The following is a 17,640-nucleotide window of genomic DNA, read 5'->3' as shown; positions in this document are numbered from 1 at the left end:
ACACACACAGTCCTTTACAGGAGAGAAGGGTGGATACCATCCGCTCTGTCGCAGTATTTATACCCCGCTTTACTGCCCCTTCAGTCTAACTCTGCTCAGCGACCCAGCTCAAGGCCCGACTTTCCACACCAAACTTGTTTATCATTTTACAAGAATGGCCAGTTTGTTAGGAACGTGGCTGTGTGTATGTGTGGGTGTGTGTCAAGGTCAGTATCAGTCTTTGGAATTCTGAAACCTTCCAAAAGTCTCTTCTACCTCTGCTAATTGTACTAAGAAAGCAGAAACTTATGAGTTTAATGTAAATAACTAATAAAATATAAAATTTCCAGTCACAATAGACAGGATAAAAATGCTGGTATTTGGGTACATGGCACTGATCTTAAAAATTTTATTACTCAGCTAAAGATTGAAGGTTAGAGACCCTCTGGTACAGGTTATTGCAGTGTTTGTACTAAACCTACCTGGCTTAATACCTGGATTAATCCGACAGTTAGTGGCTGTGTCCCAATCATCATGCTAAATATGATCAGAAAAGTGGTGACGTAAGTACAAATTACTTAACTCTAGGGATGTAACGATACACTCTACGACACTCTACACTCTGCGATTCACGTTACTGGGTTCACGATACGATTTTTTCCCCAATTTTTTTAAACAAAATTAAATTGAAGACAAATTTTGACAAAGTTTTTAAAAAATTAAATAAAATCTTTATCTAAATAATGAATGCCCTTTTATTTTTGAGGTAGGTACAAACTATGCAAAACAATACTGCACATGTCCCTTTTTGTGTAAAAATAAATCCCACATTAAATAAATAAATGAATAATACAAATAAAGAGAGTATCCTCACATAAATAAATTTGGCTGGAAAATTCCGAACCTGGCAACCCTGTAGTGACGTCAACCAGGCAAGGTGAATAGCACCAGTGCCCTCTGCTGTTTAAAGTGAATATCGATTCATTTTACATGTAAACCGTGTAAATTGTTATACATGTAAACCGATTTGAATCGTTACACATGTGAATCGATTTTTAACTGTCTTGTGGTGCATCGTTACATCCCTACTTAACTTATTATTATTTTATTATGTGATTTAGGACACAGAACGCATTTTTATATCATTTAATTTCCTGTTTTATCACTGCTTTATCCTGGTCAGGGTCAAGGCATATTAATGCACCCTAGACAGGACACCAATTCATTTTAGGGCCCACTTCCTTCAAACATAGCTAATTGTGTCTGTATGTAGACACAAGACCGGCTGATAGTACCACTGTGGGATAGCTGTGTGAGTTTGTTTGATCTTATGTCAAAGTCATAACACAGGACAAACAACATCACTACATGACATGTCTTAATGACCTTTACTTCTCGTGGTGATGCCCTGACCAAACAGCAGGAATTACTGTTGTAGAAACAACACATACAAGATCTTTCCATCCTTTAGACATAGCCAATCGTGTCTGAGCCACCAGCCAATATTATGCTTGAATGCTCTCCGATCCTATTTGTTTACTTTCTAAATAATTGCTCACCATTGTTAGTGTCTAACCCCAATTCCATTTAGAATTCTGCAGAATCTTTGTTACGCTTGATTACTGCTAGCACTCACAGTCAGTGTAATGACACTTTACATGTAAATATACAGCAAAATGTATTAAGATGATAACATTTGATTTGTTTCTAGAAATGCCCTGATTGTTTTCCAACAATATAAATGTAAATATCACTCATTTTTGCTGTTTCTTGCTGTATAGCTCCTAATTACAGAACACTAGAGATATTCTTAAAAAAAGGGATTTGTGTACAAGAAAACTGCATTATTTTACATAACGTAATCAGCACTGTGTTTGTGCATAGGTTTTTAAGATTGCGTTTCGAATTGAATGGTTTAGTGCTTCCCCAAAAGATGCACAGCAGCTTAATAAGACAGTTGTTTTAATTGCTTTAAAATCTTATAATTAAACAATAATTTATATCATTTTATTAATAAAAACACACAATACAGTACTCATCATGTATATTCTAACGCATCTGCAAGAATGGTTTTATAATTACATTTTTGTGCCCTTAATCATAATCACACTAAATTGTGAGGTACCTAAACGTCCCCACCTCTGTTATTAATTCAGCTTCACTGCAGCCGAACTCACGTCTATCAGGAGTCACTAGCACCAGTGGTAATGAGTACTTGATTCTCTCCAGCGAAATGTGCGTGAACATTAATCTTTACTCCTGGCAGACTTCTAGTGCCTGTCGGTTCAGACTGCAGGCTTCACTGATTAATGCTTTAAACTAGAAAGTTTTGCTTTTGCAATCTGGTCTTTTGCAAGGCAACTGCAGGCAACGTTTCCTCTAAATATATTTACAGCCAAGCTGGTGGATACATGCAGCTGCACAAATTTATCATCCTGGGGTTCTATAAACCCTCAGCCAGTGAAAGATATTATGTCTTCTAGCTTATAAACTCATTTAGACTCTGTGTTCATTTTAAACAAGAGAAATTAGTGCTGGTAGAGTCGACCGTATGGATAATGTTTCTTTAGAACATCCTGTCTTCTACTTGGGTATTCAGACTTTCTAATGGCCTGTTCACTGTTCCTCTAATGGATCTCTTCCTCTCTTACCTTCAACTCTTCCAAGCATAATGGTCTGTTCCAAAGAATGGCTTCCTCTCATAATGAGTCCAAAACAAGAGAGCTTTGGTTTGGTTATCTGGGTTTGTCTTTTTTTGCTGTCCAAGGTGCTTTTGAAGCTCTTAAGACTGACCTAACCATGTCATAAACACATGTTAAAACTGACAATCATTTAATGAATACATCAGACCGACACAGCAATGTCACAAACACCCTACGGCTGTCCTTTGTTGCCTTTGTTGGCAATTACAGCATTGATACATTTATGGTAAGAAATAATTTGCTTTATCCAGCATCTTTATCTTACATCCATATGTTCAGATTTCTTTTAATATGATTCTCCTTTCATATGTCCAGGTACATCACTTACCTTACTGTGGGTATTCTGTTCCTGAGATCATACCCACCACCCTTCATTCTCCGAACGTTGTTGGCTAAATATTTCTGATTAGTTTTGTTCTTGTTTTTCCAAACGTTGTTCTAATTTGTTTTAATGCCTGCTCAAATTTTAGATACATATCCAGCTGCCTTTTTTAAGTAGTTAGTGGGGCGTAGGATAAAAATTATTGTAATGCAGTTCATTGCTTGGTGTTTACTGTGTAATTGTTGTTCCTGTTGTTTTTAGGCTTTCCTGCAACCCTATTTAAGTGGCTACTGGCTTCTCTCTTAGCTTTCTTACCATAAATCTAAGAGCACAATGTAGAACCAAAGTCAGCGTGTGATGTAAGCTGTGGTGACATAAGCAGTGTGTGATTCATTTATGCTGGATGCTTCTATGATGAGACACGTCAGGTTTTATAACAGTGACGTTGCTTACAGTACTGCTTACTGTAAATATTGTGCTGTTGTTTTATTATATAACAACTTGTGTAACAAGCAATTGATGTTAGTAAATTTCAGCTGTTGTGTGTTTTATGACAGATGGGACAGATGACCTGACTTGACGTTCATTACATTGTTATATCAGTATTATAACAACACAATGAAATTAAGGGTTTACGTTGTCATTGCAAGGCTATGTTTTATTGTTCAGTAGTTTATTTTGATTAAGTTTTTGATAAACTGTTTCACTGTGAAAGACGGTGCTGAAATATATTTGTTGACAGAATATTTGTAATTGTTGCTGATATATAATACAGCACATCTATTCCTGTAATGTATTACCAGCATTGATCTATTACCTGCATTACTGATCTCTAAAGACATCAGTCTCTTTCTAAATGCATTACTCTCTGTCTAAAGCTCTTTATAGTCTAAAACACCACAGTCCTCACATTATGTGTGTGTGTGTGTGTCTTGTCTGAATGTTTATTAGAGGCAAATGAGGCAGCTGAACAATGATTGAGCAATTTATACCACTGATGAGTTCAAGACATGCAGATAAATAGATTCTCAAAGTGCATTTAATCAAGTAGAACAGAAACGGTCTCACCAGAGTGGAGTTCAGCATAATTAGCACATTCCAGATTCTCTTACTTTTAGTTCTGTTCTTATTGTATTAGACTTTGCAAAGGCTTGCTATGTAGAGTGAGGAATTTAGGTGATGCTATGGTCTTTCTTAATTTTTTTCACATAGAGTGATTGTTTAGAACATCATAAACTTAAACAAACCAAGTCTTTCAAATGAATGTTTTAGAAATATACTTCAAATTTAAATGAGCTATTTAAAAAAGTATTTTAAAGCAGTGGTCCCCAACCACCGGGTCATTTATTACTGGGCCACCCAGAAAGAAAAAACAATTAGAGATCACTACATCAGCCATGAAAACACTGCTTTTACTTCCAACACATGGGTGTTTATCGTCTCATATCACCCCCAGGTGGAAGCAGTGTCTCGATGCAGCAAAAAAAAGCTCATTTGTGAGTAGTATAGTTATTCTATTTTAAGTCCCTCCACCCCCGCCGGTCCGTGAAATTATATTTTATATGAAACCGGTCTGTGGTGCAAAAAAGATTGGGAAGTGCTGTTTTAAAGCATTCACCTATGCAATATGTTATAATCACTGCTGCAAGGATGCACGAGTAATACCCAAATGGAAATGCTGATTATGTTTTTTCACATTATCACCCAGCTTACAAAAAACCTCAAAATTCCTCGAAGAGGTTGATCGTTCCTGAGGGTGAGCATGCACTAATGTGCTGTGGCCGATTGGTTATTCAGTTGACTTAATGGACTTGTGTGTTATTCAAAGCTGCAAGGAAGCAACAAAGCACTGATATGTTAGATATATATTGCAAAATATCCTGGAATGAGAAAATAATAGATGAGCCTGACACATAAACAACCTGTCATAGTGTTATTGGATGATATTTGGACAATGTTTATTTGTACCATGGGTATTTTCTCTTTAAAATGTTTTAAAATGATCTGAAAATAGCTAACTTAATGTGATGTTATTTAGCTAATTTTCTAGCTCCATTTACAAGAACCTAATGGACATGTTTCAGCCAAAACAAATCAGTACACAAGGTATAAAGTGCATTTGTGATTAGGGTGGTAGGACATTTCTACCAATTACTTGCTGTTTTAATCTCTCCTATCATACAACAGCCATTAGGACAAATACAGGAAGTGTTTTAGTCATCACTGAGTAAATTGTGTAATAACAAAATACAATAAAGTTACGCACAATAGACATCTGACAAGATTTTGGCAAATATAACTTACTATGAGAATCTGCAGTGTGACTTTATTGCCTAAAAGAGCCCAAATTAAAGTGGGTTTGACATTAAAAGAAAACTCTCTGATTAGCTCCTGTTAAAGCTCTTTCCAGCTAGACAGAGACCATGGGGCCGACACAAGACCTGCTGGAGGAATTATATCCTACAGCTGGCTCGAGATTGCCACAAAATCCCGTAGGAGATGCTGGAATCTGTCAGAACTGGAAAAGCTCAACCTACTGCCACCATGACCCACACTTGAAAAAGTGGAAAGACGATAAAACAAGTATTAAATGTAGCTGTTTTTTAAAAAATATACAAAGTAAAACAATAAATAAATCAAGCTTTAAAAACAAGATCGATTTATAGAAATTTAGGCTAGCAGGAACAGCTCACAGCTCACAGGCATGGATGGTGTGTGGCGAAGACCATTAAACCATTATGCCAAGTTTACACTACACGACTTTCCAAGTCGTCAGGTCGCTGTACAGTTCACACTACACGACTGGATCTCTTGTAATCGGGAGTCTTTCAAGTCGGTGTGGCTTTCACACTACACGACTGATCGGCGATAGGGGGTTTCACACTACACCATCTATCACCAACTGGAATCGCAGACGAGCTGCTCTGCTCTCCCAAACTACGTTTTGTCACAAAACAAATGCGAGAAGTGACGAGAGGTTTAATGATACCATGTCCAAAAATGCACGTCAACGAGTAGCGAGCGATTAAAGTTTGTGTGCTGATGTGCAGTGTAAAATCAAGGAGAAAAAATAAATGAATCTGAGTGGATTTGGCTTGGATTGTTCTATATTGAGTTGGAGGTTAATAAATATTTTTGCAATGCAGTGTTGGTGTTATGTTTTGTGTTATGTATTCTGATATAAACTAAATTACGCCCCTGTCCCACCTTTTCACAACACATCTCCTGCGTTTCCCCTCACACCGTATCTTGCGTTCTCATTGGCTGTTCGACATAGCACTCATTGCCGTTGTGCGAGTCAGATCCAGAGTACTTCACACACAGTGATTGAGAGCCGAATTTCGATCGCCAAGTTGCTCCCGAGCCGGCAAACCTAGCGCCGACCAGTCGGCGAGCGAAAATCAGGGCAAAAATCGTGTAGTGTGAACTAGGCATTAGTTGATGATGGAGAAAATTTTATGAAAAGCATTAGACAACTCCAATTGGGTAGGTAATCAAAATTTCTATAAATCTGTTTTACTCTGTATAGTTTAAAAAATCAGCTACATTTAAATAATAATAATAATACATTTTATTTATATAGCGCTTTTCAAGATACTCAAAGACGCTTTACATAAGACAAATAATCAAAACAAATACGTACATACACCATACAAATCATAGTACAAAATCAAAATAGTACATCAACATCAAGAATAATTAAGATAAAAACAAAGAGAGCAGCATAAGACAGTTCATTAAAAATTAGCTAAATTATGAGAGAGAACAACAAATATAGAACAATTTCTTAAAATTAGACAGAAACAGGACAGATTTACATGCAATCAGGAAACTGAAAACTTTACAAGTTTTAGGATCTAGGACTTCACATTTCTGTCGTGATCTAAGTATAAAAACTATTAAAAAGAATAGCAAAAATAAAAGCATTTATTTCGTGTTGTTACAAGTTAAATGCCATATTGAATAGATGAGTTTTGAGAAGTGACTTGAATTTGGACAGGTCAGGACAATCTCGTAGGTGTTTGGGGAGAGCATTCCATAAAGATGGAGCAGCTATGGAAAAGGCCCTGTCACCCCAGGTCCGGTGCTTGGTCCTAGAGGGTATGGACAGTAGGTTAGCCTCAGAAGAGCGAAGGCTACGGGAGGGAATGTGCTGATGGAGCAGGTCGGTGAGGTAGGATGGGGCCTGATTATGGAGAGCTTTGTGAGTGAATAGAAGAATTTTGAATTGAATGCGTTGAGCAACGGGAAGCCAATGAAGTTTTTGTAGAACAGGTGTAATATGATCACGGGAGCGAGTATGAGTAAGGAGGCGAGCAGCTGAATTCTGGATATACTGAAGTTTTTTTAGGATTTTGTTAGATGTACCATAAAGGATGCTATTGCAATAATCAATTCTGGATGTAATAAAAGCATGAATCAAGGTTTCGGCGGCAGAAAAGGAGAGTGATGGACGTAGACGTGCTATGTTTTTTAGATGAAAGAAAGCAGTTTTGGTGATGTGATTTACATGGCGGTCAAAAGAGAGGTTGCTATCAAAAATTACACCAAGATTTCGGATGTTAGAAGACGGAGACAAAGTGTCATTATCAATGGTAATTTGAAAATTTTTTGTGGTTTTTGCCAGGGTTGTAGGACCTACGATGATCATATCTGATTTTTCACAGTTTAATTTGAGGAAATTAGCTTTCATCCACAATTTCATTTCAGTGATGCAATTTGTCAGAGTGGAGTGAAGTTCAGTATTAATGGATTTGGAGGAGATGTAAAGCTGAATATCATCAGCATAGCAGTGGAAATGTAAACCATGCCGACGTATGATGTCACCAAGGGGGAGCATATAAAGAATAAACAAAAGGGGACCTAACACTGAGCCTTGGGGAACGCCTTGGGACAGTGGAGCAATGGCAGAACTACAATTGTTGATATTAACAAACTGTTGTCTGTTTACGAGATATGACCTTAACCACAAAAGGGCAGTACCAGTGATGTTGACAGAGGATTCAAGGCGGGACAGAAGAATGGAGTGATTAATGGTGTCAAAAGCTGCAGTAAGATCAAGGAGGACGAGAATATTAATTTGTCCAGAGTCTGAGGAAAGAAGAAGGTCATTTGTGACTTTGAGGAGGGCTGACTCAGTGCTGTGCTGGGGGCGGAAACCAGACTGAAATGATTCAAATAGATTATTGGAATTTAGGTGATCTTTGAGCTGTGAGGCAACAACACGTTCCAGTATTTTCGACAGAAATGGAAGATTGGAAATGGGCCGAAAGTTACTCATAATGTTAGAGTCAAGTCCAGGTTTTTTAAGTATGGGAGTAACAGCAGCCAATTTGAGTGATTGAGGGACTGAGCCAGAACTAAGAGAGGAATTGATTATCTCTGTGATAAGTGATGAGATAACTGGAAAACAACCCTTAACAAGTTTTGATGGAGCAGGATCCAAAACACAAGTGGAGCTTCGCATCCCTGTTAAGATCTCAGATAGGTCCAAATGAGACACAGGTGAGAACTGAGACAGAGGCTGGGTAATAAATTGAGGTGAGATAGGCGGAGAAACAGAGATGACAGGGGAAACTCAGAAAATTGTGGATATTCTCAACTTTTGTTTGAAAAAATGAGAGGTAAGAGTTACACTTGTCAACTGTAAAGGAATTGGTAGTATTGTCAACTGGTTTGAGAAGTTTATTTATTGTGGAAAAGAGAGTCTTAGGATTTGTTGATCCAGCATGTATGAGTTCGGAATAGTAAGTGGATCGGGCTGCCGTAAGAGCGTCTTTGTAATGTTGAAGATAATCAGAATAAATCTGATAATGTACTGTTAGACCGGTTTTCTTATAAAGTCTTTCAAGCTGGCGTTTACGGGATTTCATTTGGTGAAGCTCAATTGTGTACCATGGTGCAGAATGACTAAATGAAACAAATTTGGTTCTCAAAGGAGCCAGCTCATCAAGACATGAGGCGAGTATGTCATTATAGTAATCGACAAGGTCAGATGAATTACTAGACAGTACAGGACAGACAGACATCTTTTTAACAAGAGAATCTGAGAAGGGAGAGGGAGAGATATATTGAAGATTCCTGAAGGATATTTTACGTTTAGCTCTAGTGATGGGCCTAGTGACCTCAATGTCCATGATGATTGTCAAATGATCAGAGACAGTAAGGTCATGGCTGGACGGCTGATGAACTAGGACACCAGTAGAGCAGACAAGGTCAAGAGTATGACCTTTTTTATGAGTTGGAAAATGTATATGTTGTGTGAAATTAAAACACTGTAACAATTCCAAAAATTCCCTGGCAAATTTACAGTTGTTGTCATCAATATGGATGTTAAAATCACCCATAAGCAGTATAGAGGATGAGAGGGCACTAAGCTGGGTTAAAAAATCTGAAAAGTCAGAGAGAAAGGAAGCGTTTGGCTTTGGCGGACGATAAACTACAGCAGTGACCAGAGGAGTAGGCCCTGACAACTTGAAAGCCAGGTGTTCAAAAGAAAGAGCAGCAGGAAAAGACAAAGTGGTTATTTTAATATCATCCCTATAGACTGCAGCAACACCACCACCTCGCCCTTCCATACGAGGTTCATCAATATACGAGTATCCCATTGGCGTGGTCTGATTTAACGTAAAATAATCCAAGGGTTTATGCCAAGTTTCAGTGAGACAGAAAAAGTCTAGTTCACTGTCAGATATAAATTCACTAAGTACAGTACTTTTTGTGTTGAGTGAACGAACATTAAGCAATGCCATTTTCAAGTGGTATTGTTGTGTAGTTGGCTGTGAGGAACGAGGAAGAGAACGGAGATTTGCTAAGTCCACTCCGCGTTTCCCATCCCACTCCGTGGACAGCGTTGTCATGGAGACTACACCGCTACTGGTGTGCAAGGCAGCAGCGCTCTGATGACGTGTTTGCGGAGCGACAGTGCGCACGGCTGACCAGAAGGATGGAATAGCGTTACCGTTTCGAAGATAAACAAGCTTTCTCCGGGAGCCCCTGTGAATATAACGAGGCCGGCGAAGGAGTCCAAGCTGTTTGATGACTGAAATACACGATGGAGTAGTGCAGTTGTTGAACTTCCTCAGCTGGTCAACGGAATAGTTCAACATCGTGCCGATCCCAGGAAAACTCATCCACCGTTCACCACCGGCCGCAGACGCGATGTACAGTAGAAAGAACAAAAAGTATCAAAAGCACAAATAAAAGTATCAAAAGTAACATAAAAGAAATAGATCCACAAGGTGTGTAAAAAGATGAAAACGAAAAACGATAAAAATACAATAAAATACGGTAACGGTAGCGGCAGCCAAATGCGCCAGCGTCCACCATCACCATGGCAACTGTTCATTTACTACTCATCTTATCGTTTCCACTGTTTACGGTGGGGGTCATGGTGGCAGTAGGTGACGGGATCCAGTGACATCAGGCCAGCTGTAAAATATAATCCCTCCAGCGGGTCCTGGGTCAGCCCCATGGTCTCTGTCTGGCTGGGAACCACTTTAATTTGGGCTTTTCAGCCAATAAAGTCACACTGCAGTTTCTTATAGCCAGTTAGATTTGCCAGGTTTTGTCAGACGTCTATTGTGCGTAACTTTAAAGTATTTTGTTATTACCCAATTTACTCAGTGATGACTAATGTACTACCTGTATTTGTCCTGTAACCAATCAAACACCATCATGAATAGCTACTCATATTACTTCCTTCTGAAGATACAGCCTCACAATGTGCTTTAAACCTTTTTTAATGAAGCTGTCAGGACATTATTTGTGTGTGTCAGTGGTGTAGAGAAACGGTGTAAATAAAGACTGTGGTGCTTACACAGTTCTCTCCCACCACTGTGTCGAGGCCACTGGGTTTGCTGATCTTGTCAACACAGGTTATCCAGCCTTTCATTCAGCCGCTCTGCTTGGTTTAAACCTGAACACTGTCTCAAACCGAGTGTGTGTTTGTTGTGCTGTAACAGATGACTGTTTATAAGGGTTTACGCACACAAAGGAACACTCAATGGTCATGCTCGACCTCGCTTCACTCGTTAGTCAATATACTGCTGCTGATTCACGTTTTAAGCTTGAGTGAAGGTAATGCATTATTTATTTGACAGCCATGTGTGATGGTGGAAACAGAACCAGACACTTTTAGTGATGTGGAAGCATTACTGGAAGCATTACTGGTCACCAGTCAGGGGCCACAAGCATTTTATCAGCCATTGATACTTCACTGTCGCCTCACAGCAAAAAGGTCCTGGGTTCGATCCCCAGGCGGGGCGGTCCGGGTCCTTTCTGTGCGGAGTTTGCATGTTCTCCCTGTGTCTGCGTGGGTTTCCTCCAGGAGCTCTGGTTTCCTCCCACAGTCCAAAAACATGCAGACAGGTTAATTTGAGACACTGAATTGCCCTACAGGTGAATGGATGTGTGTGTGTGTGTGTCTGCCCTGCAATGGACTGGGCCCCATCCAGGGTGTTACTGTGTGCCTTGCGCTTATTGAGAAGCTGGGATAGGCTCCAGCACCCCCGCGCAACCCTAATTGTATAAGCGGTTAAAAAAGTGAGTGAGTGATACGTCATTCAGTGCCTCGTCTCAAAATCTCTTAAAAATAAATGTAAAATCTGTAAATGTGACTAGAAACAAATACACTGATGTTTTTATCATTCCACTGTTTGACTTGCAGGGCATCAGCAGTCTCTTCAGCTCTCTGAAGGTGGTGCGCTTGCTCCGTTTGGGTCGCGTGGCCCGAAAGCTGGACCATTATATCGAATACGGTGCTGCCGTGCTGGTACTTCTCGTATGTGTGTTCGGCCTGGCTGCCCACTGGCTGGCCTGCATCTGGTACAGCATCGGAGACTACGAGGTCATCGACGAGGAGGCCAACGTGGTGCGCACAGACAGCTGGCTGTATATGCTGGGCCAGGCGGTGGGTACACCATACCGCTTTAATATCAGTGGCACGGGCAAGTGGGAGGGCGGCCCCAGCAAGGACTCGGTATACATCACCTCGCTGTACTTCACCATGACCAGTCTGACCAGCATCGGCTTCGGCAACATCGCCCCCACTACAGATGGGGAGAAGATATTCGCTGTGGCCATGATGATGATCGGATGTAAGTATAAATGTTTTATCTAGAAGTTTCTGATTAGAACAGGAAGTAGTTTGTGTCAGAACGAGAAATGATTGATCTGAGGTTAAAATATAATTTCCATTGGAACTTTTCCAGTTCAGCACTTCACTTAAGTTATAGTACTTCTAGCACGGCGTCTCTCTGGTGATGAATAATTTAAAACAAAGTTTTACCACAAGTTAGTGAATTTGATTGCTACGCCAGACTCATGACTCATTATTTTTATGGACTACATTGCCTTTAAAAACCTTAAAGTAATTACGATTTAAGCATCACAATAATCAGCCCAAGTTCACTTTAAAAAAAGCCTTCATCTGGCCGCTCAGGTGGCGCAGCGGTAAAACATGCTAGCACACCAGAGCTGATATTTCAAACTCGTCGGTTCAAAACTCAGCTCTGCCTTTCGGCTAAAGGCTGGGCGGCTACATGAACAACGATTGTGTGTCAGTCTCACTCTCCTCAATCGGAAGTGGGGATCAGCATCAGTAAAGAGGAAGCGTAATGGAATCGGGTAACTGGATACGACTATATTGGGAGGAAACATTGGGAAAAATGCATAAGAACAAAAAACCTTCATCTCAACTACCTTGACTTTTGCTGAAAGCATTGGTTATATGGATGGTTTGAATGGAAAAATGGTTACTACTACACTGGGACACTGTGCAGCACTTATAAGAAGCAATACCGGTTTTTAATAAAGTCTGAATTAAGTTTTAATGAATTTCTTTAATGAAACTGGACTGAAAGCTGGCTGGTTGTGATTATATAGTGTAACAGAGGAGGTTTTGCCATCTGCAACATACAGTAATTATTGACATTAAAACAGATTCTATAAGCACTGTGAGCATTCACGCTTTGTCCTTGCTTTTTAATGCCTGGTACATCAGGTACATTTTCTGTACAAAACATGACCCACACACTTTTAGGGCCACTGTGTCTCGATGTGGTGATGCATTATTATCTAGATTGCATCCTGGTCTGATATAAACCTCTGGGAGCAGCCATGGTGAATTACATGATTGGGTCTGACACTGAGAGGAGCAGGTACAGCAGGTCTTTCCACATTTTCACATTTTGTAAAAATGCCAATGCTGCTCTTTAGATGATTACTCTCTTACCTGTGTACTAGGAGATAAGCAGGGTGCCATTGTATCTTTTGACTATACATCATAATTTATACATCATTATTCTGCCTATATTGTGATAGGACATACTGTATATTCAGTCTTTAAGCTACTAGGTTGGGCTGCTGCTTTGGCTACTACAAGCCGCTGGACTGTACAGAACGGGGACAAATAACAAAAACATGCAGCATATAAGGGCTCTAATAAGGCCTCACTTTGACTAATGCTATGCAGTGCAAGTTATGAATGGTCTATAATGGGATGTTGGATGATACTCCCAGAAGAAAACATTCCAGTTCTTTGAGGGATGAAAGAGGTGGAGATCGGTGTTACAGTTTGTACTCCATTACATCTCATAAAGGTTTAATGATGTGTAAAAATAGTTATCCATCCTGGTGTAAATCAAATCACTTGTGAAAAATATTAGCGGTATGTATGGGTGCATTATATTTCTGGAATATGAGAACACATATCAGGAGAGTGAACCTGGTCCTGTAATATCATCAGTGGTTTTTGGCTGTCATATATATGACCACGGAAAGCAATCATTGGATCAAATGATCACTGTAACAGCTGAGGTAAGAAATATAGTGAAAATATAGTGCTTACTATAGTCATATAGTTTTGTTGATACTGGGTCATTTGTGGAGTCATTTAATTTTATAGTATATTTGTTGCACTGTGCTTTTGCTTTTCAACTTTCAGTAAAATATCTGTTGGTCAGTAAGTCACTTGTGACCTCTGTTCCTCTTTGTTGCGTTTTGTCCATATTTGCCCTACACAAAATGGTTCACTTTGCACTCCAGCGCTAGGATTCTGAACACCCCGGTTCGAATCTCAGCCCTGCTACCGTTCGGCTGGGCTCCATCTAGCGTGTACTGCAGCAGACAAAACTGGCCACGTGTCAGCTGGGTGGGGAAAATGAGCAAACTAAGTGGGTGGGGTCTTCAACGATGTGCAAGGACCCTGTTTAGCAGACAGATTGGATGAGCCTCATGTGCGAATCTACTGAAGCACAGGCAAAATAGAAGGGATTGAAGGACTGTGCACGCGTGGAAGGGGCGTGGAGCAGGCAAATATACCCTCCTCTAATGCAATCGGGATCCCCAGCAGCGGAAGACTAATTGGCTACGCTAAATCGGGAGAAAAAAAGAAACAAATGCATAAATAAAAAATAAAAAAAGGGGTTCATTTAAAAAAATATTATTATTTTTGTCCCTTTGAACTCTGGAAAATGCTTCATGCTGCTTTCTCCCCTGTTATTATTACTATTATTACTATTATATCAGGATTTTGTCACTGCAAAGCTGCTTTTTCATGTGCCTTTACCATTATTTCTTTCTTTTCTGTAGACACGGTACCATTTGCATTCTCTTGCTGGGCACTTTAATGAAATTTAAATGCTAACACATCTGTTACACCGTGGGTGCAAACGCATCTGAATGTAGATTCACACATGCATTCAGACTTATAGTTTCATGTAAAGGTCCGAGTCTGGGTGTTGCCCTGGTTTCTTGTACTGTAGTGCATGTTGCCCCTCTGTGTTGATGGTGATGTGATTTGGCAGCAGAGGAAGGGAGACTGACAGGAAGCCAGAGGATCATGCTGTTACAGTTCAGATGTGCTACAAAGACAGCTGACAGGGGCACAGACTTTCACGCCTTTCGCACAATCTTACAATGTGTTCAGTACTGTAGCATATCAGGGGGCAGTGTTTTTTTTGCATTATCCTTTTATGCCAATAGGACTATATGTAATACAAGTATAATGCATGCAGTTCAAAATTTTAATTTGTCCTTGTGTGAAAGGTTAGTGTAGATTTTAAGTGATTCTTGGGTATTATGGCTGCAGTCTGTAAATAATGTAGAACAGTAATTAGGAACAGCAGAATTGGGACTCTGCAGCTTAACGTTGTGTATCAGAGTCAATACAGGCCAAAATTTTACCTTGGTAACTGTAAGATGCTGAAAGTGGATGTGTAAAAATACTGTAGAGCTTATAAACTAAATTATCAAATGCATGGTGGCACCTGACCACTATCAAACCATGGGCGTCATTATTGAATTGGATGCCCTTTGCAGTTAAAAAAGTCTCCGCTTTTCTGGAAAGGCTTTTCACAAGATGTTGGAGTCTCTGTGGCAATTTGTGCCCATTCAGCCAACGGCAGCATTAATGTCAGTAATGTTGGACAAGTCTGATTCCCAGTGAGTGTTAAATTCATCCCAAAGGTGTTCAGTCAGTAGTAGGTCAGAGCTCTGTGCAGATCATTGTGTCTTTATGGTACTAGAACTTTGTTTCTACAAAATTTAAAGTATTTATTTATTATTGTACACCGACCAGGCATAACATTATGACCACTGACAGGTGAAGTGAATAACACTGATTATCTCTTCATCACAGCACCTGTTAGTGGGTGGTATATTAGGCAGCAAGTGAACATTTTATCCTTAAAGTTGATGTTAAAAGTAGGAAAAAATATATGAGCGTGAGAATTTGGGCAAGTTTGACGAGGGCCAAATTGTGATGGCTAGACGACCGTGTCAGAGCATCTCCAAAACTGCAGCTCTTGTGGGGTGTTCCCGGTCTGCAGTGGTCAGTATCTATCAAAAGTGGTCCAAGGAAGGAAAACCAGTGACAGTGGTAAACCGGCGACAGGGTCATGGGTGACCAAGGCTCATTGATGCATGTGGGGAGCGAAGGCTGGCCAATGTGGTCCGATCCAACAGACGAGCTACTGTAGCTCAAATTGCTGAAGACGTTACTTCTTTTTCTGATAGAAAGGTGTCAGAATACACAGTGCATCACAGTTTGTTGCATATGGGGAGGCTAAAGGGGGATCAACACAATATTAGGAAGGTGGTCATAATGTTATGCCTCATCGGTGTATACAGTTAATTTCAAATGCTTGATAGCAATATGTGTGGCAATTTAGCGTTCCTTTGATACACTTGCCTTTATCAAGTTTTAACAACTCTGTTTGTGGCTCTTTTACACATTTTTCAGATATTTCTTGTTTGCTATAGAACAATCAATAAATAAATGTTAAATCTATGTAATAAATAATAAATGTAAAAAATTTTGGCAAAGAAGGTAGAAAACTTTCATGTAATGTAATTTTAATTAAGGATTCTTAATGTACTTACTATTAGATGAAACTCTAGTTTGAGAGCTGGGCTTAAAGTATCTACAGGGATTTGGTTGTCAGATGTATCTTAAAAAAGACAAATTGACAGCATTCAGATCTTTATGATTAAAATATGTCTTGAGCCACCTAAAATGGTTTAAGTTTCAGATTTAAATCATTATAATTCACCTGTATTCTGCTTTGTTCTGTGGATAATCCTCGGAAATACTGTAATCCTTTTATTACATTTAATCTCATTCAAGTTTTAATGGCACCGTACTTCAAACAAAATAATAAAAGAGTGTTTTTTTCATTTGATGTAGTTTTAACCACTGCGGTTCTTAGAGATAATAGAGGAGGAATAAAAGGCTGATGAAGCTCTCACAGAGCGGCTCATGTAGTCTCAGCTCTGCCTGTCATTTCCTTACCCCCGGCGTCTGTCTGTGAAACATCCTCCGCTCCTTCTCACCCACGAGACATAGCTGGCTACGCTTCAACCACTCTGCTTCAACTCAGCAAGCTCGCAGAGGCCATTAGTGCGATCGTTATTTAATTACAACTGCAAATCCGTAGAGAAGACGGGAGGAATGTCATTCACTGTGTGTGAAGCCTCATGCTTCAGAGGTATCTGTTACCAAATTATTGAGGCATACAGTGAGAGAAGAATAAAGTAGGTTTAATATGACATTTGACAAGCCCACGTTTAATAGTTCACATTTTGAACACTTCATGGACTGTCATGTGAATATAAGCATTGTCTGTGTAGGTGCAAATGTAAACTGCCAGTAGCAGAGCTGAGCAGTAGCAGCTGAGATTTGCTCACGAGTTTGAGATGGCAGCTCTGGTGTGCGAGTGTGTTTTACAGCTGCTCCAGCTGAGTGCCCAATGATCGCATTTTGATGGATGATTACAAAATAAACAAAAACTTTATTCAAACTTTTTTACATTTATATGTAAATTTATTAATAGTGAGAGGTATAAAGGGTGTTGGGCAATTTAATAAACATACAGTTTGCTAAACTTAAAGTTCTGTTTCAGTAAAATGTAGTGCAGCTATAGTAAAGCTATCCTGCAGAGAAATGTTGCCAATAATAATAATAATAATAATAATAATAACACACACACCAAACACCTTGGGTCATTTCGTATATCCAAATAACCTGAGTGTATGTTTTTGAACCATGGGAGGAAACCGGAGCACCCAGAGGAAACCCACGCAGACACAGGGAGAACATGCAAACTCCACACAGAAATGACCCGGGTGGCTCCACCT

At 39.6% G+C, this 17,640-nt stretch overlaps 1 protein-coding gene across 1 annotated transcript in view; it reads left to right on the top strand.

Annotated features, from left to right (window-relative positions):
* Nucleotides 1-17,640, top strand: part of kcnh1b (potassium voltage-gated channel, subfamily H (eag-related), member 1b) — a 45,804-nt gene that overhangs the window by 9,683 nt on the left and 18,481 nt on the right. The window contains exon 7 of the mRNA XM_063012906.1: nt 11,672-12,101. Coding sequence (XP_062868976.1) covers nt 11,672-12,101 — 430 coding nt within the window. The remainder of the gene's footprint in view (nt 1-11,671; nt 12,102-17,640) is intronic.

The sequence above is a fragment of the Trichomycterus rosablanca genome, chromosome 17, assembly GCF_030014385.1.
Source record: "Trichomycterus rosablanca isolate fTriRos1 chromosome 17, fTriRos1.hap1, whole genome shotgun sequence".
Classification (NCBI taxonomy): Eukaryota; Metazoa; Chordata; class Actinopteri; order Siluriformes; family Trichomycteridae; genus Trichomycterus; species Trichomycterus rosablanca.
Note: the sequence above shows the minus strand (reverse complement) of the source record. Positions and strands in the feature narration are given on the sequence as shown.